The sequence below is a fragment of the Lagopus leucura genome, unplaced genomic scaffold, assembly GCF_019238085.1.
Source record: "Lagopus leucura isolate 7727_CA_CO unplaced genomic scaffold, USGS_WTPT01 Super-Scaffold_739, whole genome shotgun sequence".
NCBI classification, from domain to species: domain Eukaryota; kingdom Metazoa; phylum Chordata; class Aves; order Galliformes; family Phasianidae; genus Lagopus; species Lagopus leucura.
In genome coordinates this window covers 21,902,089-21,924,565 of record NW_024962255.1, presented here as the reverse complement: position 1 = coordinate 21,924,565, position 22,477 = coordinate 21,902,089, and the positions used below count along the sequence as shown (strand labels likewise).

The 22,477-nt window shown below is 50.2% G+C and overlaps 1 protein-coding gene across 2 annotated transcripts; it reads right to left on the bottom strand.

Annotated features, from left to right (window-relative positions):
- Positions 1 to 1,893: 1,893 nt before the first annotated feature.
- ARHGAP19 (Rho GTPase activating protein 19) lies at positions 1,894 to 21,111 on the bottom strand. 2 transcript variants are annotated; one of them, XM_042863505.1, is made up of 12 exons: positions 21,068 to 21,111; positions 13,689 to 13,954; positions 10,625 to 10,705; positions 10,070 to 10,279; positions 9,298 to 9,524; positions 8,962 to 9,048; positions 7,991 to 8,056; positions 7,093 to 7,281; positions 6,314 to 6,412; positions 5,628 to 5,720; positions 5,072 to 5,140; positions 1,894 to 4,620 (listed from the first exon to the last, which is right to left on the bottom strand). In XM_042863505.1, the coding sequence occupies exons 1-12, from the start codon at positions 21,109 to 21,111 to the stop codon at positions 4,564 to 4,566; spliced, it is 1,488 nt and encodes a 495-aa protein (XP_042719439.1). In that variant the 3' UTR covers positions 1,894 to 4,563. The 2 variants fall into 2 exon arrangements, with proteins under 2 accessions (XP_042719439.1, XP_042719440.1); XM_042863506.1 differs by lacking the exon at positions 21,068 to 21,111 and adding an exon at positions 16,322 to 16,391.
- Positions 21,112 to 22,477: the final 1,366 nt, after the last annotated feature.

Here is a 22,477-nt window from a genome sequence, read left to right as displayed (position 1 = left end):
AGCAGCCCAGCACACATGAGAACTGCTGTTCCCAGCAGGGCTGGACACGCTGGCTGTCTGGGAGCATCGCGGCACAGCGCAGGCTGCTTCGAACGAACCACACACACTGAGGTGCTTGTCAGGCACCTCACATGTGGAAGCACTGTTGGTAGTGCAGTGTGGGGCCAGGGGCTCCGAGTCCCAAATGCAGCAATCGATCCACATCTGTACACACAGAACCTTCCCCAGTCACTCTGCCTGGAGCCATTCATTACCCTCCTCAAGGAAAACGCATCGGAGGGATGATTTACTGTTTAATAGACTAACTAACCCTGAGCCGTGCAGGACTGCACCCAGGAGCCGTTCCAGCAGAGATCCCTCCAGCACCTCCCAGCATGAGCACAGGGTCAGCATGGGACCCAGCATCCAGATCTCACTGACCACGCACTTGCACAATTTATGAGCTCCAGCACGAAGCCCTCACAGCAGAGATGGGCAAACAGAACCGAACATGGTAATTTATTTACACCATGAAAAAATATTAGTTCGTCTAAGCTGATGAGACTGTGAAGCCCAATAAGAGGTCTGGCTGGTGCCAACATCTATCGCTAGCAGTGTGTGTGTTTTTGTCTACAGCGTTGCCCTAGGCAGTCAGATACAGCAGCAGCATGACAGCTCCTAGGCACACATGATAATTTAAAGGAAAAAATATCCTATTTCATCTCTGAACCAGGGCAGAACAGTTTGGGAAAAAAAAAAAAAAAATCAAGACAACTTGCAAACATTGATTTAGATTGCAGTGACACTCTGCAGAACTTATTTGCAAGTCTGGGCAGTGCACTTTAAGATAAAAACTGTTTAATGAAACGAAGGAGGAGTGCTGCTTGTTTGCTTTGTAATGTCACTGCTGTGCAGAAGGAGTGACAGGCCAAACCAAACATGCTGTCGGCTGAGATCCCCCCAGGGCTGTACCCTCTCCCCACACTTGGGCCCAGCCGTACAGCCAAGCATCAGCGTGTGGGTTGTGGTTCCAAAGGCTAAAAACAACTCATTTTTAAAACGATGTAAGCAGACTGAAGCTGTCGCTTTGAATCACAGCTGCCTCGGTGTTATCAGGGAGGCGATATTTGGATTTGCAGTGTTCAAAATAACTGCTGTGAGTTTTTGCAGCTCTTTGTTCAGCATTTTCAAAGCCAGATGCGTCTCTCCGGACCCCCAAGCCCACTTTCAAGTGCAGAGAAGTCCGTATGCTCTCCCTCTCCGAGCTCAGGGAGATGTGAGTCCCTCGGCACCCAACTGCAGCCCCAGAGAGAGCTCCCACTTGGAGCAGCCCCTGCAGAGACAGCTCTGCTTCCCAACACAGCGCGCCTCTCCTGCTTGATTTTCAATTGCACGGCAAGGATGTTAATGAGTGTCTGAGCCACGGCAGGCAAGCCCAGGGCATTTCAAATGGAAGAACTTCACAGGGAAATAATCTGCATAAAATCTGAGACACCATTATTAAGAAGGAAGTGAAAATGCAGGCAGAAAGCATCCTCCCTCAGCAGCCGAGAAAGGAATGGTTCTAAAGAGAAAAATGTATTCATTTGATCCATTATTTATATAAAGTGCTCTTTGTAAACCTTATTTCCCATCACCCCGGCTGACAGCAGGGGGAAGACAGGAAAGGAAGAGGCCCAACTTTCCACCTCTGGGGGAGGACAGCCTGCCTGGGCATCCCGTGTTGTGCTCGGATCCCACGTGGGGGCAGGCAGCAGTGCCAGGGGAGGACAGAGCTGTGGGCAGACGGTGCCTCCGCGCCTCCAGGAGAGCAGAGCTGGGGTTGTGAGCAGACAGTTCCTTCCTTTTGAAGGCAGCTGCACCGCTGAGCCCTCCCTGTCCCACTGAAACTGCTTAAGCCACTCAACAAAACCGTTAAAAATAAAAGCATTTAATATGGGGTTTTTGCATGAACACACGGAAAGGCAGCAGTCTGAAACAGTACATACATAGCATATATAAATAAGAACAAAGATTAAAAATGCTTTGGCAATGAGAGGCTCTGGGAACAGTTAGCGGCTGCTCTGGGAGGAAGGAAGCATCCTTGTGAAGCACTGCACAGAGCAGATAAATGAACACATCCAGACGTGACTGTGGAGTGCTGTGAATGTGGGGCTGTGACAACCAAAGAGTCCCAGAGGCTGAGTCCCTGCTGGCCGCCTCCATCCTTAGCATGAGCAGGAGAGCAGCATGGGCTAAAGGCAGGGCACCGACCCCAGGACCTCACTGGGGATTGCACCCGTTCTATCTGCAATGGAAGGCATGCAAGAGGTGCAGAAAGTATTTTCTTGGGGCTAAACAAATCTCAGCAGTGCCAGAAGCCAGTTGCTGAGCTATAGCTGTCAGCATAAGGGCTGACACTGCAGAGCAGAGCTACTTTCCTCTTGTCTGTACAGGAGCAGTGCATTTAGCCAGAGGAATGAGAATGCCTTGCAAAGCGAACATCCAAACAGAGATATAAATACGTCTGAGTACACTAGGAGCAAGAAGGAGAGAGAAGGGATGGGATGAACAGAAGCACAGCAGCCCTAAATGCAGGAAGAGCAGAGGCAGCAGGAGCAGAGCCAGCTGCTCACACACTGCCACCCCACCCTGGGCTCTGTTCCAAAGGGAAGCTGATGTTCCCAGGGCTCTGCCAGCAGCACACTGCACTGCAGGAGGCTGCAGAGATGGGGCAGAAGTGCATTCAGCCAAACACACTGCGTCCTTCAGAGAGGAGCACAAAGACATCTTCAGCCTCTGGAGGAATGGATTACAGACACATCCAAACAGCACATACTGTTACCGTAGCAAACAGCCTCTGCCCTTCTTCACAGCATCCTCACCTGCCTGGTCCCTGAAGAACCGGCGCTTTCTTTGCTGTGACAGAGACTTCTAACACCAGGAACTCACAACTCCCATATCTACTGCCCCTCTGCCCCTTACATTTCCTCCACTCTGGGGTCAGACTGGGGACAGGCACTCCCGATAAAGTACCACGAACATCCCCTTGGACATAGCAGCATGAAGCACAGAGCTTTGTAGCTCTTAAAAAAAAAAAAGATAGCAGTACAAAAACATGAATAACTCTGCTAAGCTGCGCAGGGCACAAAAACCCCATTCTGAGCCAGTCAGACTGAACTCCCTGCTCACATCCCCAGATTCACACCTCCTGCCACCAGTCGTCTCCAAAAGCTGTCAAGGACAGAGCTCTAACTCCTGCCGGCTGCTGGTTCTTAAAGATTAGAAGACAATTATAATTGGATTCCAGAGATTATTTGCTTCGCCAAGAAGGGCTGAGAAGTGTTTAGATGGTTCCTCAACTGATTAAATCTTTATTTCACAGTAGTGACCCTGTGTGTCGCCTACCCCAGAGTGCTTGCAGACAGGTACTTGGCAAGATTGGCTCACTGGAGCACTCCAGCTTAACAAGACAGCTGACAATGGCCAGCTGTGATGGGGGTTTATCCTGTCTCGAGATGGTTTCATCTCATTTCTGCAGCTCAGGGCAAAAAGCTGAACCTGGCTCCAGCCCTTTCTCCCAATTTAATGATTGATCAGCCAGTTGCCTGATCAGCCAACCAAATACCTTGAGCCAAAGCCTTTGGGCACCATTTGCAGCAGATAAAAAATGACTGGAGCCCTCTTGCACCTCTTGTACTGCTGCTATACTGTGCAAGCTGCTACCAGATTCTGCCTGTGTGAGACATGCCAGCATCCGAAGACTGGGCTGCCCTGCTCCAGGACAGCTTTTGCCAGCCTTCTGTCCCCAGATATAAGCCCTGTGCTACTTCGCCTCCCTGGAGGAACACAAAGCAAAGCCTCTCCTTGCTCAACATGCAGAGCCAGCAGCAGCACAGGAATGCAGAAACATGAAGGCAGTGTGCAAGGACTGCCTCCAGCCAAATGTGAAACAAAGTGGTTCAGAAGTGGCTTTCCCCATGCCCTTTGTGAAGTGGTGGCACCCAGACCCTCTCCTGTGCTGTGTACCACTTTGTGCACTCCAGCCCTTCAGGGACAGCAAGGCAAGAAGGACCCCGTGGGAAGCAGAGGTCCTAGGAAGCACAGAGGGTCTGGCTCCAAAGGAGGTCAGGAGGTAAGGTTAACTGTTGGGATGTAGGTAAAGGTTGGAGTCCATTGTTCTCACTGCTAACAGAGGGAAGGAAACAAAACAAGCTTATGTTAAAAACTAAGAGCAGAAAGTTAAAAAAAAAAAATAACACACAGTCTAACAACATCACAGAATGCTGGGAGTGCAAACATGTTCCTGCAGTACAGAGGGGTCTCTGTGTAAGCAAGCTCTCCAGCTCTTCCCAGAGCCAGCAGGTCAGACATGCTGCACAACAGCTTTTGGTTAGATAGTGGTTTGCCCCATAATGAATGAAATAATATTATTTATATACAGAAAGAAACAAGTCTCTGCAGACTTTGCAGAGGTCCAGTTTCAAGAGTGCTGGCACGTTGGTAAGGGCTACCGTGAGCCTGCAGCGCTGCCTGCTCAGTGCAGCACATTATTCACAGCTTGTGAGGCTGGGCATTCCCCACCCAACGCTGGTGCAAAGCAATTCAGAGGGATGATGAATCCTTGGAAAGCAGGTGGGCTCGCATGCGTCTACAGGATTCCTGCAGCAGAGAATTACAGCAATTGAGTGCTTGCAACATAGAACATCATGCAAGTGATGTTATCCTCTCCCCCTGCAAGGACTCCTACTGGAGTCTGCCTGCATGTTTACTTTTTCCAACTATTTACCAAAGCAGAGCAGAAGACAAGAGGCAGTGTGCAGACACTGCCATCCTGACAGGCTGTTAGCACCAGTCCGTGCTGCTAGCTGCCCTCCCACCTCCCATGACAACCAGCCTGCCAGCTCGCAGACAGAGGAGCTGTACATCCCTGCTTGGATGGAAGTCGTCAGGGTCTGGTGCCCAGCATACCATCTGACTGCTGCAGCCAGAGGACCATAGCAGCCACAGCCAGAGGCAAAGCCTCATGAGCGTGGCATCACCTCTGTAGCTCTCTTTGTCCTTCAGCGGGCCAGGTTCTTACAGGAAGAACATGTACATTTGTGTCTCTCACCTCTTTTTGGCCCTCCAATGATTTCAGCTTCCCTTGGGACACGTGAGCTGGAGATCCACATTTCTGTAACTGAACAAGAGAGGGGAATAGGAGCAGAGATAGGGAATTAAGTGGTATCTGTAGCCTTCTCTGGGAGCTACCTGTACCATCAGAGTGCAGCTACAATCCAAACCCACTAGTGGCATGTCCGGCCCAGGGGACAGACCTATGCAGAGGCAGCTGGCTGTGTACAACTTGTGGATGAGGATGTGAGAGGGAATAGGGCACAACTCAGTGCTGCAGAGCAGGAGCACAGATAATGCCATAAGGAAAACTCTGGAGTGGAGGTCCATTGCTTTCACCCAGGCCTTGAATGTGCCTTCATTATCTCTGCACTGTTCTCCCCGGAGCAGTTTCCTAAGGCCTTCTCAGATCATGCAGAAGAAACTCGGAAACTTTGTCTTGAGTAGAGAACAGTGATCAGCCCCCGGGAATCACTCAAATGGGTGCCCAAGTTGCAATCAAACTCCCCTCCCACATGTTCAGCAATGTCAGCAGTGCTGGGAGCAGCTCTTACCAGATGGACATTCTCTTTGCTGACTCGTTTGGGCTCTGGTGTGGTATCTCTGCTCTTCCTCTCCTGTATTATCGGGGTTCCCAAAACCTTCCTCTGCCGCAAGAAGAGAGGCCTGTTTGCTATTGCTTAGAGCACAGAGAGGAAAGGAAATGGAAGGAGCAAGATGCACAGCTGATAAGCAGTTGGATGCTGGGAAAGAAAAGAGGAAGCCAGGCTAGAACAGAGATTGCAAAGCAGAGCCATCTGAAATACCATGCCACCAGGCTAAGCCTGCCTGATTCTGGAGGGTCTGGGAGCTGACACAAGGCCTGGCCAGGAGCCCAGGCACAGGTACATGCTGCTGCAGGGCAGCCTACAGTGTGCATACACCTGTGCTGACAGACCACATGATCAGCTCCATGTCAATCCTCATCTCATCTCAAGAAGCAAATAGACCCTTCAGAAAGATGCACAGACCCTACAGCCAAGCATTTCAGCAGAGCATTTCATAGACAATTACGCTTTATACTAGCAAGGCTTATTTTCACTGTGCTACCTTTCTGTCCCGAGCAGATCTGTGCTGTTTAGCAGTCAGTACTTTGAACAGTCCATACCTTTGAGGGTTGTATTTAAGACAGGGCAAGGCAAAAGCAGAAAGCAACATCAAAAACTCACAGCAGAGAGCAGGGGTTGGAGGCTGCCCTTACCTTAATGAGGCCGCTGAAGGAGCGTGAGCGAGTTCGTCGTGGTGCTGGGGGTGTGGCCACATCAGAGCTGGGAGTGAGAGCTGAAGGATGCTTATTGAACTAGAAGGAAACACGAAGGCAGAAGGTTAGCACAGTTTAGTTTACAGTTACACCAGCCCCTTGCTGCTGTATGCTACTCTACTGCTGCCCTCTGGCTAAGTCTCTGGTTGGCTTTTCCACACCCTCAAATGTAGACGCAACTCATAGCTGCAGGGGAGAAGGAAGCAGAAGGCTGCATCTCCTACACAGTATTACAGGGAGCTCAGGGTTTATGCAGGATACCAAGTTAGAGGCTAAAGTAGAAAGGAGTCAGGGAAGGAGCTAAAGGCTTATAGCCAGGACAAGTGCTGTCCATGCCACACAACCTCTCTGGAGCAGCAAGTGGGCTGGAATGCTCACCAGACTAAAAGAGACCAGTCTGTCCCAGACCCTGAAGCAAAAGAGGAAGGAACTTCCTGAGGCAGAAAGATCAATAAAATCATAATCAGGACTGGGAAACTGCCGACTGGCAAATCCCTGGCTCAAAAAACAGCTTAAAGCACAGCTTGGTACAGCAAGCTTCACTGACAGGCCACCTCCTCCCCTGCCTCCATCCAGTTCTGCCTCTTGAAAGCCCAGAGCCCATGCTCCTCAGCCAGCCAAGAACTAGGGGCAGCTCTCAGGTGGGTCTTGTCTTTAGCCCTGTGCCCAGAACTGTGCTGACAAACACACCCCAAAGAGATCTTTCCTTCCCACACTACCTGCCGGATGAGCTTCTTCTTCTTTGCAGAGTCAGGCATATTGTGTACATGGCGAAAGAGCTCCCTCAGTGCCTCCTCTGTGCGCTGCTGGGTCTCCTCCTGATGGCAGGAGTCCAGACGGCTTCGCTTCTGAGACTTGAGGGGTTGCAGTTCCTTGGAACCAGGAGATGTTAGCAAATCCAGGTCATCCTGGGAAAGCGGAGACAGTAATCGTTTCCCATGCTTTAATCCAAGTGAGCCACCCATCTGAGTCAGGCTGGGAAGTCTCGTGAGCTGCCTCACCCCAGTGAATGCTGTGTTTTCCCTACCCCTCTGCAGCAGCACTGCACCAGCAGGCCCTGTGCCAGGAAGAGGTGACAGCAATTCAAAGGTGACCCCACTGCTTCTTCCCTCCCTTCCTGGATGCCAGCTGCAAAAGCTCTTCCAGGTTTGAGAAGGGTCAGTGAGGCTCCTTGCAATGCATCTGCCTTCTTCTGCAGCTACGAGGCAGAGAAGCATTTGCTAGAGAGAAGCAGACAAATCTTTCCGCAGTGGCAGAAAGAAGCCTTTGTCCCAGCCCCTCTACCAAGCAGCCTGGTCATGGCAGCAGATGTGTCTGTTTGGAAGGCAGGACTCCATGAAAGAGCAGGTGCTGCATGTACTGGGCACAGGGAACGGGTTTGCTACTAAAGAGGAGCTGGTAGTTTTCCCTGTGCTTTTGATTAACAGATGCTTCAACTCTGCCCAATTTCCCTAATGCAGTTGCCTGCACTACCACACCATATGGTTCCCTCAGTCCTGCTCCCTATCAGATCCTCTTTCATGGTTTCATTTGTTTTCAGCTTCTTTCACTCACGAAGGTCCCTTCATAGTACCACGGCCTCTGCCCTTGGAGGGCAGGCACAATTGCTGGCCTTACCTTTGATGTGTGTGCTCTGGATCCCAGGTAATGCAGCCTGGCACACTCTCTGATGTAAGGTGGGGCCTGTGATGAGGGACAGAGAAAACATGAATAATATACTCGACCCTGGGCCAAGGGCGGCTGCACCAAGAGCCACTCTTCAACCATGCAAACAAGCCTTTTCCATCAAGAAAATCTGCTGTTTAGGACAGAAAAATACAATGGGACTTCATGTCCTCAGTGGAATCCCTGCTCAGAGTTTCCATTTGATGCATGCAACCAACACTAGGAGAAAACAAAATAAGAGCTAGGTTCCACAGAAGTTATGTCCAAGCAATTCCTCCAGCTCTGAGCTGGCCATTCAGGGGTCTGACAAACAAGGCAGAAAGGGAGCTCTTTTGCAGAGGGTAGGTGCCTAGAATGACCTGTAAGGTCCTGGGAAGTCAAGAGACGGCCTGCTGCAGAAACACTTCCTTGAAGAAACCTGTAGATTCTCCTGTCCTACCACAGCATCCTACTCTGAGCTAGAGAGGGATATCCAAGACTGCAGACTTTGCCTATAACAGCAATGGCCAGCTGCCACTTGCAGAGTAGATGTATTAAGGATGCAGCTCCTGGCGGCGCTCACCCGGGCCAAGCCCCTCCATTTTCCAGTGCTCGGGGAAGCCTGGTCACCAACTGCCCCAAGGAAACAGGTTTCCCAGCCAGGAATCAGGTGCTGGGTGTCCAGCAGAGGGTGGTATTACACTGCACCGTGCTTCCGACCTGCGAGGCGCAAAGGCCACCTCCAGGCTGTCTTCCTCCTCCTGGGCTGCTCGCCCACCAAAGACTTCCTCTCAATAAGGGAACAGCTTCTTGCAGAAATCATGCTCTCTCACTCCAGAAGAGAGGACCTAGAATATACCCCTGCCACTGGGATCTGTGTGGGTAAAGGGCATTCGGACTCCCACAGAAAGGGCAGGGAGGGCAAGACTCCAATGCACGGTCACCTTGAAGAGTTTCTGCGAGTGTTTGATCATGAAGGTCACTCCGTTGTTTAGCTTTGTGATATTCTCTTGCAGGTCATTTGCTGTCACCTGGCAAGAGGACACAAAGGCACAGCTGTTGGAAGGGAAGTAGGAATTACAAATGAAACCTAGAGTGGGCTTGGGCTGAACACAAAGACTGAATCCAGCCACACAGCTCCATATCACCACCAGCCTCCAGCCTCTCAAATAATTGGTTGTATCAGCACAGTCTTCCCATACGATTTCTTCCCCTGCAAGCCTACTGAGGTTTGCTTTCAACCTAGCAATATCCCACCAGCAGATACTGAGGTTACTCACGTTTCTGGGCCACAGGATGTGGGGTGCAAACATGAGGGCGAGATTGTGGGCAGACATCTTGTTCTTGTCCTGCTTCTTGGCAGTCTGGTAGAGCAAATCCAGCAGCAGTTTGAGCAGGCTGCGGTTGGGCGCAGGGAGGATCAGGAAGAGCAGCTGGAGGGCTTCAATTTGGCGCTCTTTGTCTGGAGTGCTGGTCTTATTCCCCTTCTCATCAAACAGCATCAAGTCTGCCAAATCACAAGGCTGAATGTGAAGGACACGCACTGCCTCTCTGACAGCAGGCCTATTGCAGCCTCTTCCCTCCTCCAAAGCCCTGCATAGCCCCTGACCCTCTATCTCCTTCCCCCAAGCCTCTCCACCTGATGTGTTAAGCTGTAGTACTTCTCCTATACAACAACGCAGTTGCTAAGTGTTTTGATGGAAGGCAAGGTAAGTTAGTTCAGTAATGGTCTTTAAGAACATATAAGCCATTGCCTAGCTTAGGAGAGCCCATGTTTAAAACAGATGTAGACCCAGGTTACCAACGCAGACTCCTCTCTTGTGCTGGAGAGAGAAACTGGGCCAGGCAGACCTGGCCCAATTCCGTAGGTCATTCAGCACCAGTCTTTCCACCATTAGGAGGAAATGGCAGGAAGACTCCTCCTTACCATGCATTTAGGGTTTGTACTTTAGGATCTCCCACAGCCTAGTGCACAGGTCTAAAGCATTACCAGCTTTGTAGGAGGCTGGCTCCATTCCCTCTGTTCATCGCTGCCTCCTGTTACTTACTCACCTGCAATTTTGAGGTGGGCGTGGAAGTGCTTGTGTGTCAGCAGGGGCTCTGGTAATTCTCCCAGGAACATCTTAAGCAAGGTAGCCACATCATTGGAATGAAACTCCCCAGAGTCCAGGTCAATATCTGTACCGCTGTTCAGAGCATCCTTTAGAATCTGTTGCCTGATGCTGTTGCCTGGCACCCGAAACAAACCTTCTGCTCGTAGATCTGTTCAATGGAGGGGAGACAGAAAAAAAAAAGGCCACCAATTATTCAGAGGCTGATTCCCATTTTCTTACTAAAGCAGTACTCTTTGCAGAGCTTGACAGCAAGCCTCACTGAGCTGCATTCAAAGCCATGACTTCAAGTTGCCTCCCATAAGCAAACAGAGTATGTGCACAGGGGAAAGAGATCAACTCATGGAACAGGCAATCCTGAGGAACAGTCACCTAGTTCTGACCCCAAATCCTGCTGATGGATAACTCTGCTTTCCCCCCTGCCTGCACCGCAGAGATCTGGGGCAGGCCACACAGATAACCCTTGGAATAGGAGGAAAAAGATAGAAACACTTACTTTTGTGCAGATACTCGATTAACTGGGAGACCTGTGCAATGCCTTCTTCTGTCAGTGGGGAGCCAAACACCACTCCTTTCTCTGCAGAACAAAAGATAACGTGTTCAAGCAGCTCAGAGCACAACAGTCACAGAGAGACATGTCCCCTCAGAGCAGCATCTCAGAATGCAAAAACATGCCCCAAAATACTATGAGCGGAGGTCACAGGGACCCCTCACACACACACACGCAGGTATTATCTCACAAGCATTCCCCAATAAGTCACTTCCTCTCACCATGCTGTACTTACAAGGGCTTCATCATCTGATTCTTACCTCAGCTTAATTAGTTTTTATCAGCTAAGGCAAACATTCTCTAGCTCCTGAAAAGAAACAACACCAGAACAGATGCTTCAGTTTTAAAGGGCATATCATCTGTAAGTCTGAACTCTATGGGAATAGCAGAGTGGGAAAGATAGATGCAACAGCCTGGACTGCTACAACTGCACACCTGAGAAGAAATGCCCAAGTTAATTCTCACTGTGGATTGACATGGAGCAGAGCAGGAGGAGGCGTAGCTGCCAGATTACAGGAGAGGGGAACACGTGCTAGTAGAAGAGAAGGCACGATACCAAGTGAGAAAAGCAATGCATCAGTTGGTCTCACAAAAGTTATCTCCCCCCACAAGCTTTGTCTCGTGTCTTTTTTCCCCGTGACTTTACTAGCGTTTGGTCTTCTCCATTACAGATCTTACTGTTCTGTGGTGTTGATGTTCACAGCATGTGGGGAAGATCTGGCTAACACTGTGCACTTCTCTAGCAGCCTTCCTGCACAACTAAATTTATTCCGCCTGAAGAATGTTTCACTTTCTTCCTGGACTTCAGAAATGGCAAGCCACCAGGAACTCCAGCCTCCTGTTAAATCAAGAACTTTCTGACCTCCCTCTGATAAGGCATACGCTTCAGCCTTGCAGGAGAAAGGAGGACAATGTGACCTCTTGATCCACACGTAAGATTTGAAAGGCCTGAGAGCAAAGGGAGAGAGTGATTGGCAAAAGATTCTTGTCCTTGAAGAAAAACTAAACTCATTAGACATTCAACAGATAGAATCAGTAGTGGCCAGGAAAATAAGAGGAAAATACATCATCTTGAGACATGCCTGACAGATTCGATTTACTTTTGAAGTCAGAAGCTGATATCTGAATGAGAATTTGATTCTCAAAGAAACTTGAAAGAAGTGTTTGGAGAATGGATGCTGAGTTACAAAGGCTTAGATGTTGTGGTGCAATGACTTCTGAAACTAAGCAGCAGCATGAGATTGAGTTGCCTGATGCCCACAGAAGCTGCAGTATTTGCAGTTTGATCAGCTCAGAGTAGTATGGTTCTTGGCCTCTGGCTTTAAAGAAATAAAACCTGTTTGTTCTAGCTGGTCTATAACATGAAGAAAAACAAATGATGGCTCAAAGATGAAACAGACAATACTTGAAATTGATTTTCTCTGTAAGCACAAACTCCCTTTTTCCTCTGAGTTTGGCCAAGGAGTTTACAGACAGTGCCTGTCAATGCAGGGAGACACTGCCATTGCAGCCTGGGAGCAGAGCCAGCAGACTTGGAAACATCTGCTAACTGTAGCTGCAGTGAGACACACGGCCATGGAAACACTGAATGTGGGAAGGAGTGGAGCTGGAAGGGAGGCGTCGGGTCTGAAAGTAGGTAACAGCGGTGCTCCAGCAGAGTATGGATCTGTTAAAGGAAAAAGAGCTAGAGAAGATTCACAAACCCCCACTAGAAGGTTTTGACAAGAACAGGGAAGTTTCCATACGCGATGAGAAAAATGTTTAAAATCAGATACTCGCTTGCTCCTGTTTGCCAAATAATGAGTGCCTAAATGCAAGGTGTCCCGCTGCTCTCCTGGAGCAGAGGCGGGAGCAGCACAGGCACGAGCACGGTGTAACTGCTGTCTGGGGGCAGCGTGAAGAGCTGCTATTATGGAGCAGCAGGGTAAATCACAGCAATGGGCTAATTCTCAATTAAGGATCTGAAGTACTTGATTTGCAGTACTTGATTTTCACCTGCAGTGCAGTCCAGCCCAGGGAGATCACATCTGCTGGCTTTGCCACTGGAACCAGAAACAGAGGGCAGGATTCAGCACCGGAAAAATCAGCCTGAGCAGTGTCCTTATAAAGCAAGGTGAAAGCTTTCATTACCTTTGTATTAAGATTGAAGACAGAAAGAAGCCGTACTCAGGTATACTGATATCTGCCTTCTCAGAGATGCTCCCAAGAGCAGAATTGCTCAAAGGAATTAGAAGTGTTCAGCTCCAAGCTGCCAGCATTTGGAGGCAGCTACCCACAGCTTCCCTGCCAGCAGACAGCTGGTCTAGCTAGTAAACTATGGCAGACAGAAGGATGCGAGAGGTGCCCAGATGGAGGTAGTTTGTCTAGATGAGAGACAGCGTTTCACTGAACTTCTATTGGAGAATCAGTATCCCCTCGAGTGTGGGCAGAGGTGGGAGAAGGCACATAGAACACCTGTCAAGATGTAACAAAATGGAATGGTACTGTGAGCCAGCAAAGAGGAGAGGATCTGAACACATCTGTGCAAAAAAGCAAAGCTCAGACTTCTGAGGAGCAGGCAGAGACCACTGTTTCATAACTCCAGAAGAAAGCTCCAGCTGAGTGCTTGCCTCGGAGTACATAATTTCCCCAGGCTGAACCTGATCTCAAGTAGTGAATCTGCAGAGCTTTGTCACTGGGACCAGGATATGGATCAGAGCTGTGCTGATGTTTGGATGTGAGACACCTACCTGTCTGTGCAGCTCACAGATCTGTATGACAAGGCCTTCAGGATAGCTGATACAGAAACTGGAGGAGAAAGTGGGCACTGAGTGAAGTCAGTGGCCTGTAAAACCTGGGAATTACTGTTCTTCACAGTGCCTGATGTTTGCAGTCTTTATTATACTCCATCACTAGAGAAGAAATCTAACAAGCTAAGGAAAACAGAGCATGAACTACCATGGACAAAATCAAGCATGCTGCATGCAAAGACAAGGCCAACTTGGCATGTATTTTAAGAACCCATGCTCACCCTTGCGTTTCAAAGACATCAAGGAACGAAAAAACCCAGAGGCTGTGCTGTTTGCTCCAGGCAGCTTCGGGTCCTCCTCTCCCATGAGCTGGGCCAGCTCAGCCCCCGGCAGGTCGATGAGCCTGGTGATGTTGCTGACAACCAGCTCCGTGAACACCTCCGGTTTTTCATGGCGCAGCTTTTCCACAAAGAAGTCGGGATTGAAGATAATGGGCTGACTGCGAAGGGAGGACTCATTGCAGATGACAAGATTGCAGATGGCATCACTGGAAAAAAAGGAGAGAGAGAAAATAAAGTACCTTCTCATTGCTTTTTCACAGCCAGCTGGTGCCCCAAAGAAGACATCTGCTGACACAGGAGCCTCCAATCTACGCAGACAGCACTGTCGGCCTTTGGTGGGTGCTCAGCACAGCACAGACACGTTTACCTTTGGAGCAAAAACATTTCTGGCCTGTTTACACAACACAGCCCAAATGACTCGCACACTCCAGAGTGCGATGGTAAAATATGCAACACTTGACAACACCCAGCTAAAGAAACTGTCACTGCATACACATTGTCCTCACTCAGGCAGCTACGACATCCAATATTTTACAGTAACTTACCACTCTGAGTCATAAATAAGTTTGGCCCTGTCTCCTTTCCTCCTGAGAAATTCACTCCTAGTGGCCTGAAATTTTAAATCCCAATCAAAATATTTTCATGGACAGCTGGTACTCATCAGTTCTCATCACTGTTCCATCATCAAGCTGCCAGCTCTTTGGTTACTGCTCTCTGCCATCTACTGCCCACCTCTGAATCTGGAGTGAGTGTGAACCTATCAGGATAAGCACAAGCCGCTCAAAATCAGTCCTTGAGGAACTCTTAGCAGCCTTCCTTCTGGTACATCTCTTTTTGGCTCCTCCAGGTCTTGTCTCTTCTTCAGGCTGTCCTTCATCTGACCTCCCAGTTCTCTACTGACACTGACTTTTTGCAGTTGGATAGCTTTTCACGTGGCATGAAAGCCACGTGGGAAAAAGATGCATGTGGGACACAGCTCTAGTGAAGGTTATAGATAACATACATAGCCCTAGCACAGGTTAGATAAATTACAGTTATCAAAGAGATCACAGTTTAATCAGCACTCTTAATCATGTTCATAATAAAGCTTATCCCAATTTCCATCTACCTCTAGGTCTTTCATTACTGTCTTCCCACCTGTATCTCAAAGACTCACACATTCTGAAGTCAGGCCCACAGGCCAGGGCCCCTCTTTTACCTAAAACAGAGAATTAGTGTCATTAATCTCCAGTCACAAGCCATTGCAATGTCATACTTTGCTGTAAAGCACGAGTCCGACCATGCCAGTTGGTGTGCCAGTTCTTCCATGGCTCTGGGCGGAGGCTGCCTACCCACCCAGCTCACACACACTGACTGCTTTCACTGCGTGACATTTTCCAGTCTTTTAATCATTCTTGAGCTCCCGTACAACACTTTCCTCTGTTTCGATATTCCCCCTCAGCTGTGAGCTCCCGTTGAGTGTTTTCCAACAGCTGCTGCTAAGCACACAGGTAACAGGAATGATGAGTGCATACAGAGGGGATCACATCAGTCCTGGAGGTTCCTGCTGCAAAGCACGCGGCCCCAAAGACCAGAGCCCATGGCACTGTGTTCTGACCACAGCTGGGCTCACTGCTCTGCACAAGCCTCCACAAGGGAAGGCACTTGCAGCCCTCTGGCCCTAAGAGTTATCCACGTGGCTGCTGTATGGCTGAGACCTGGAAGACCGTCTCGATGCAATTTCCAGGGAGAGATCAGAGCAGAGGAAGGCTGGGAAGGCTGCACAGGGAGCAGGGTGCTCGCTGCAGCCGCAGGGAACCAAGCATTCAGCAACACTCGCACCGTGAGAACCCCTACAAAGCCCTGTCTCATTGCACTGCTCCCTGTGGATGTCAGGCTCCTTCAAGGGGATGCAAGGAGGAAGATCTGCGAGGCAGACGTAGGGCAATCTGCCAGGCCAGCGAAAATTTCAGAAAGCTCTTAAAGGTTCCCAGCTGCGTTGCTCAGTGGCCTGGAGAGCATGCTGCTGGCTTCTGATGGGGGCCATATTTCCCCAAGTACCTCCCAGTATGTTTTTTGGTAGTTTGTTATCTGTCACAAATCAAGACTGAGATGCAACGATTCAATATCCGCTGCCAAAAAGCAACTACCCATCGACCTGATCACATTCGCATTTCATCACGCAGGGCTGCAATGCGTGAGCAAGTGCCAGCTCTGCCCATAATGCGGAGCAAGCCCTTTGCCTGAAACCCATGACAACTCATTCTGTGGCAATACAGATCCTGAGAAGGGTTAATAGTGAGTGTATGGGCCCAGTGACCCTGCCTGCAATGATCCGTGCGCTGTTATTCACTCACTAGCAGTTTTGTTTCCCCACAGAGAAGATATGCAAATACTTTGCAGCAGTTACATCAAGCATCACAGATTATCTGCTCTCTCTGACAATCAGATATCTAGATTCAGAGAAAGGAAATTAAACAATTTTGTCAGCTAGAACTGACTGACGTGAGTCTGCCGCACAGACGGTGTTAGAGCTGCATCAAGTTCAACAACATTTAATGCAAAAATAAATAGAAAAAAATTAAATTTCTTACATGAGTGCTGAGAGCTTTTGGAGAGGCATTAGGAAGCAGAGACAGGGGAAAGAACTTGCTCCTTGTTTCCAGCAACAAAAGAAACCTGCCTGTCCCAGCACAGCCTATGCAAATCCCACGCATGCTACGAGACACAAGGGCGCATTATTGGGGCTGAAAGGCCCCCTTGGCACACACTGGGCATCAGCCTTCACACAGAGACAAAACAGAAAAGAAAAGCTGGACAAATTGATTCATGTCTCTTGCCAAAGGCTGCGTAGCTGGAGTTTAACGGCAAATAACTCCTACATAGAAACCGGGGTTTTGAATTAGGAGTAGCGTGGTATTAAGTGCTCTCCACCTGTATCTAAGAGGAACCCACAAAACAGCCCCAAATCTACCCTGCGTTTGCCATGAGGAAAGCCATGCAAACGCATTCCCAACAGCACCCAAGCACAACCGATGTCACCGTGCCGGTGGGACAGCCACCGAGTCCCCGTGCCACGCAGCCCAGGAGCCGTGCTCGACTCCAGGAGCTGGAAGGGCACTGCTCATTGCCACGGCTGCTGTGCCTCCGCTCCAGGCTCCCCATTCCACGTCCCTCCGGATCCCGGCAGCTGGAAGCAGCCCTGCACTCTGATAGCGGCACGGCCCTTCAACGAGCCGCTCAGCTCCGAGGTCACTTTATTAGCAGCCCTGCCCAGTGCTGAAAATTTGCCTTTGTATCGTTATTGCTAATCAAAATGGAAATGGGAGGCTAACCCCTATTTCTGAGCAAAGAGAAAGCCCCCACTGGCTTCACACACAATAGCCCTGCCAATCCCCACTGCTGCACACGCTATAACCTTCAGAAAAAGCCATGTGCCCCATCTGCCGCTTTCCCGTTAAAAAAGGAAGATGGATTACTTTGCCTACACCCACTTTATGTAGCAGCAGCAAAGGGGAGACAAACATTTAGTTAGTTTATTGCTGTTTTTTTCCTTACTTGCAATTAGAAGTCATATTCTTAGACACTGCGATCTCCGATTGCTTTATGACACATCAAAAGACAATACAATAAAGGACCGAATGGCTTCTTCTCTGATCCCATGAATAAAGTCAAATCCCGATGAATAATAAAACCTTGTACTAATAGGGTTGTGATTAAGACAGCAGATTAAAAAAAAATCGGCCCTATATTGTGCTGAGCTTCGTGCCATTCTGGTATCTTTCAGGAGCAAAGCCTGTGATCCCAGCCAAGCCACAAAGAAAGCTGTCTGTCACACACAGCGTTCTTGCTTCAGGCATGACAGCCCCATCATTTCATGGGGAGTGGATGGTGCAGGAGGTCAAAATCATGATGGATCAATTAATCCCTAAGGTAACTAGATTCAAACAGGGGAAATGCCTTGGAAGCGAGGACAAAAGTGAGATTTTAACCGGCACAACCTGGTGATTGCACCTGGGGTGCGAGCAGGAAATCAGTGCACGTGGAAGCAAGTCGTGTTCTGATGAGGGAGACCTGCCTGCTTCAGAACAATTCAAATACCTGTAGTAGATGCAAGTCCATACACGCAAAGGAAGAAGCAGATTCCAGCATCATGAAATAGAGCATAAGGAGAACACAAATAAGCCGAGAAAGAAGGATGAGGCACCTCTGGGGCAAGAAACGAGCTGTGTTTTTCTTGCTAGGAAAGTGGAAGAGCTGGAAGCTGCAGATTTCAGAGCAGCCCAATGCACCTCATTCAGCGGGCAGAATGCAGCCCAGCATCACTTTGTGCACTTGGGATGTTGTCGCGGGAAAGCTCATGCCTCAGCCACACTGCAGCAGGCGAGTCTTACCAGGCAGGAGAAAAAGGATTAAAGAGCTTTTGAAAATAAGGCAGATAATGGAAGAAAATCTCCCCGTATAATAACAAAATCTTTCGACTGAGGAACAGCCAGGCAAGCAGCGAGCACTGAGCACAGAGCGATAAGCAGACACTGCTGGGGAACACAAAACACAGGGATTCTGTGCCTGGCTAAGCACAAAGGAAGATGGGATGGATGCGCCCAGGCTCGCATTTCCCTGGGGAGAGAGAAGGAGCATCGTCCCTGTGCTGTGCCAGAGCAAGGAATCAATTAATGAGGGTGTCTGAAGGCAGTATTCCAGAGCCAGATAGGAGCCATCCCATATTTTGCTAAGAGATTAAAGGACCAGAGCGGAATGATGTGAAATCATTTTAAGTACAAAAAGACTAGAAGACGAATTATTTCCTAGATAAAAAATAAAATAAAATTAAAAGAACTCTAGTGGGAATGGGCTGCAGAGACACGAGAAGTGACTTCACTGCTAAGGTTGCTTTGAGGACTGTACTTGGGACCGACATTCTTGCAAGACAGCATCACAAAGATCACATTCAGCCCTCAGATTTAGCACAGTAACTCCCTATAGGGTGACTGATTTGCCTCTGAAAAATGTCAAGAAAAACACGCAGCGAATTTGCCGAGGGTTACACTCATGAGGTCTTTAAGGGCAAAGAGAGTCCTTTTGTGATGAGCGCACAGCGCGTAGCACAGTGAGTGCCAAGCCTTGACCACTGTTTCTAGGCTTCATCCTAGTGAGCCGTAATAAAAACTGCCTTTTTTAATTGTTGCTTTGCTTTCTTCACAGCTAAACAGATGACATGCAGTGATTCAGCCTTTTGGCTATGGGAATCAGATAATAATATACAATTTAAACAGCAGGGAACTGGGGAACAAAGCTGCTATTATGTGATAGCAGCCTGTGCTGGACAACCTGGAACTAATGCAGCAATCGGCCATCTTTTGGGCATTGGATAAACTGCATATCCAAATTCCTGCTACTATCTATGAATTCAAATTCTGTCTCTGCAAAAGACCTGAACAGACCTCAGCCATATCAGCTGCACGTGTGTAATGCAAACCTGGAGACAGACCTATCCAGAATGATAAAGGGCTGCAAGAGGGGGAAAGCGGGCTTGGAACAAACTGAAAATGGAAAACATTACTGATGGCAAACCAGACTGCTTGCGAGGCAGCTTGAAACATTGAGAATTTTGCATTTCAACGTGAAATGTTCCAACTTAGAACGCAGAGAATTCTTTTATGGTGTTCTTCATAAAATCCACTGGAATGCTGTAAAGTCAACAAAGCCACACTTCAATCAGCCTGCAGCACATCACAGCACCCAGACACCTTCTGGTGCTAAGGGAGGAGGACTGAAAGGCACCTTGGGGCTGCAGACTCAATGCAGAGCTGCTCACAAAGCCACATCCTATGTCAGCACTGCTTTTCGGGCCGATTCTGCAGCATGGGATACATCCAGATCCTGTCTTACACTCCCTAAGCTCTCAGGAGCACAGTTACTGCCAGAAACCCCGTACTTCTGCATTAAGGATTTGCAGGTTCATACATCTGCCTTAACACAATCTGAATAAATAATGCCACTACAATTTTCATGACTTTCAGTGCAACGCAAAGTTGGTAAATATATTTATTTTAATGTAAACCTTTATACAAAGCAGCTGTGAAGGAGCTGCCTTAGATCCAATTGTAATTTCACAGAAACCAGCACCAAAATGGAACCTTTTAGATGGCAGCAGCTGCCTCTCCTCATTACTGCTCTATTCACTTTTATCACTGTGGCATTGGGAACCTCAGTCACAGCTGGGGACTCCGCTGTGCTCCGTGCTGTACAAACACAGAACAAAGGCAATCCCCTGCCTTCAGAGGGCTAAGAGCTGACGCCGAAATGAATGCTGGAGGGACAGAAAAGAAGAGGAATCCCAAGAGGAGAGGCAGCACTATCAGTCAGCGTGACTGATAGAACTGAACTTGCCAGCTTTTCTGGAGACACTATTAAAAAGGAGGGCGAGGAAGGACAGGGAAAATAATCAGGACACACTGCAGACAGAGAACGAGAGAAAATGCAGCTCGCGTGCAAGGGTGGTGTGGGGCTGTGCACAGGGAGCGGGGCTGGGAGCCCCTGTGCAGCAGGACCGGGACAGCTACTTCCCAGCAGCCACAACACGCTGTGTGACAAGCTGCCCCATGCCTGCCGGTATTCAGGGTTGGATGCGGCCCGGACCTAGCGGTTGTAACGGTCAGCACCCCTGCCTGCAGCAGAGGGTTGGAACCGGATGACCTTTGAGGTCCCTTCCAACCCAACCGTTCTGCGATTCTATGACTGTTCCGTTTTATTTTGACCGAGCGGAGCCGCTCGCTGCGCACGCCGTGTACCGCAGCCGCGAGTTATCCGCGAGATCCCGTAGCAGCGCGGGCGGGAGGGCACAGGGGGACAGGGAGGCGCCCAGCGGCACCGTGGGCTCCGGGCGAGCAGGACATCACAGCACCCAGTGGTGGGGGGCTGCGGGGAGGAGCCGGGCAGGGAGGGACGGCCCGAGCCAGCGGCTCCAGCTTCCGAAGCACAGCTCCGCACCGGGCTCGGGGCGTTAGAGCGTTACCGGCCGAGAGCGAACGCGCCAAGTTCCGTCAAGCCAGCCGGCAGGCGGTTCTGGGAACAGCTTATCGTATGCTGCGCGACCGGCAGCTGTGGGAAAAGAGCTTGCGAAGAAGCCGGTTGCAATTACAGCTGCTTCTCTTTCGGAACCGAGCGCTGCGGCACACCGCGCCGAGGGCGGCCCGCAATGCGGCACTGCGGGCCAGGTTGCGCTTCCCGTCGCCGCTCGGCGCCGCTCAGGCCCGGGCACACCGACCCCCGGCTCCACGCCTCTGCCGCACCATGCGAGAACGCGCCCCGCATCCCGGGCGGCGCCCCGCTCCTACCTGCCGCCCCGCCGAACACCGACCGCCGGCGCTCCCGCCGCCATCTCATACCTGCCGCCCCGCCTCCCCATTGGCCCGACGCGCCACCCCGCGGTCCCGCCCCTCCCGGCTTGCCCGTCACTATTGGCTGGAGGCGCTACCGCCTCGCTACCATTGGTCGGTTCGAACGGACAACGGACGATCCGCGCGTAGCGAAACAGACGCACGCCCCCTGCGCGCGGTGCGCGATGGGAGTTGTAGGCGGGAGCGGCCGCTCTGAGCCTCAGGTCAGCGGCAGGGGCTGCGGGCTCCTCGCGGCTCCGGGCACGAGGCACGAGTTCGGAAAGAAGGGCACTGAGGCGGACGCTCTTCTCCGTGCGTGGAGGCTTCCGCCTTGACCTCGGTCCCAGCGCCCCTGAAAGCTTTCTAGACGGGCAGGGTGCTTGCACCCATCGCTCAGGAAACGACCAAGGAGAGAAGACTTTATAGATACAGTAAGCAGAAGTGTAGATCAGAATGCCGAGGAGGCTGGAAATTAATCTGGCAGTTTTTGTAATTGACTAGATTTCGGCTGAAGCGGTCCCTTGGCATCCTAAGCCCCCGCACCTAATCACCTCCCTGCCAATCATCGCACGCGAGCACCGAGGTTCCGCTACCGCCCCCACGAGGGGCTTTCCCAGCCCCGCACCTCGCTGTGTGCCTTCTCCCGCAGCCCCCGCCGGCTGCTCCACACCACTGAGGAGCCCCAGAGGCGCTGCGGAGCGCTCAGAGGCGATGCTGAACACTGAAAACAAAGCCTCTCTCCAGTACCTGGGCTTCTCTGCAGGTAACTGCAAAATAGCTGCGGCTGGCATCTGCGGGATGCCACCCCTTACCCTGCCCCACAGCAGGGCTCTGTGGGACCCAGAAACAGAGCTGTGCTCGTTGCCAGAGACAGCTGCTGGTGGAGTGCTGCTCGACTTGGAGCCTGGACACGATGACGTCTCCCCTCGAAGGGCTTCTATTGCATTACATGATTAATTAGCTGATTAACAAGATGTTGTGGAAGAATCTGTTCTCTGGACACCGGCTCAGGCAACACCATCCTCTGTGCTAATGAAACTCTTCTGCTCCACACAGGCATACACTAATTTAAGCAACAACATGCAAATGAAGAACAATGCAGTGAGTAATCTGGAGCTTTTAAATGAATTAGCAACGACCTTCTCCAGGCCTTGTCTCCTAGGAGAGAAGAAAAAAACCAGAAAGATAGTTGTGATGGGCTCACAGATGCAGGTTACAGGTGTTGGCTAGCTTGGAAAGCAATTGCACATTTTCTCACTGTCCTGCCTCTTAGGAGATGAAGGGTATCAGGGCAATGAGGCTTTAGCTGCAGCCACACAGCTCCTCTGGCTGAATATGGATAGGAGGTTCTGCTGGAGCTGCCTGTCC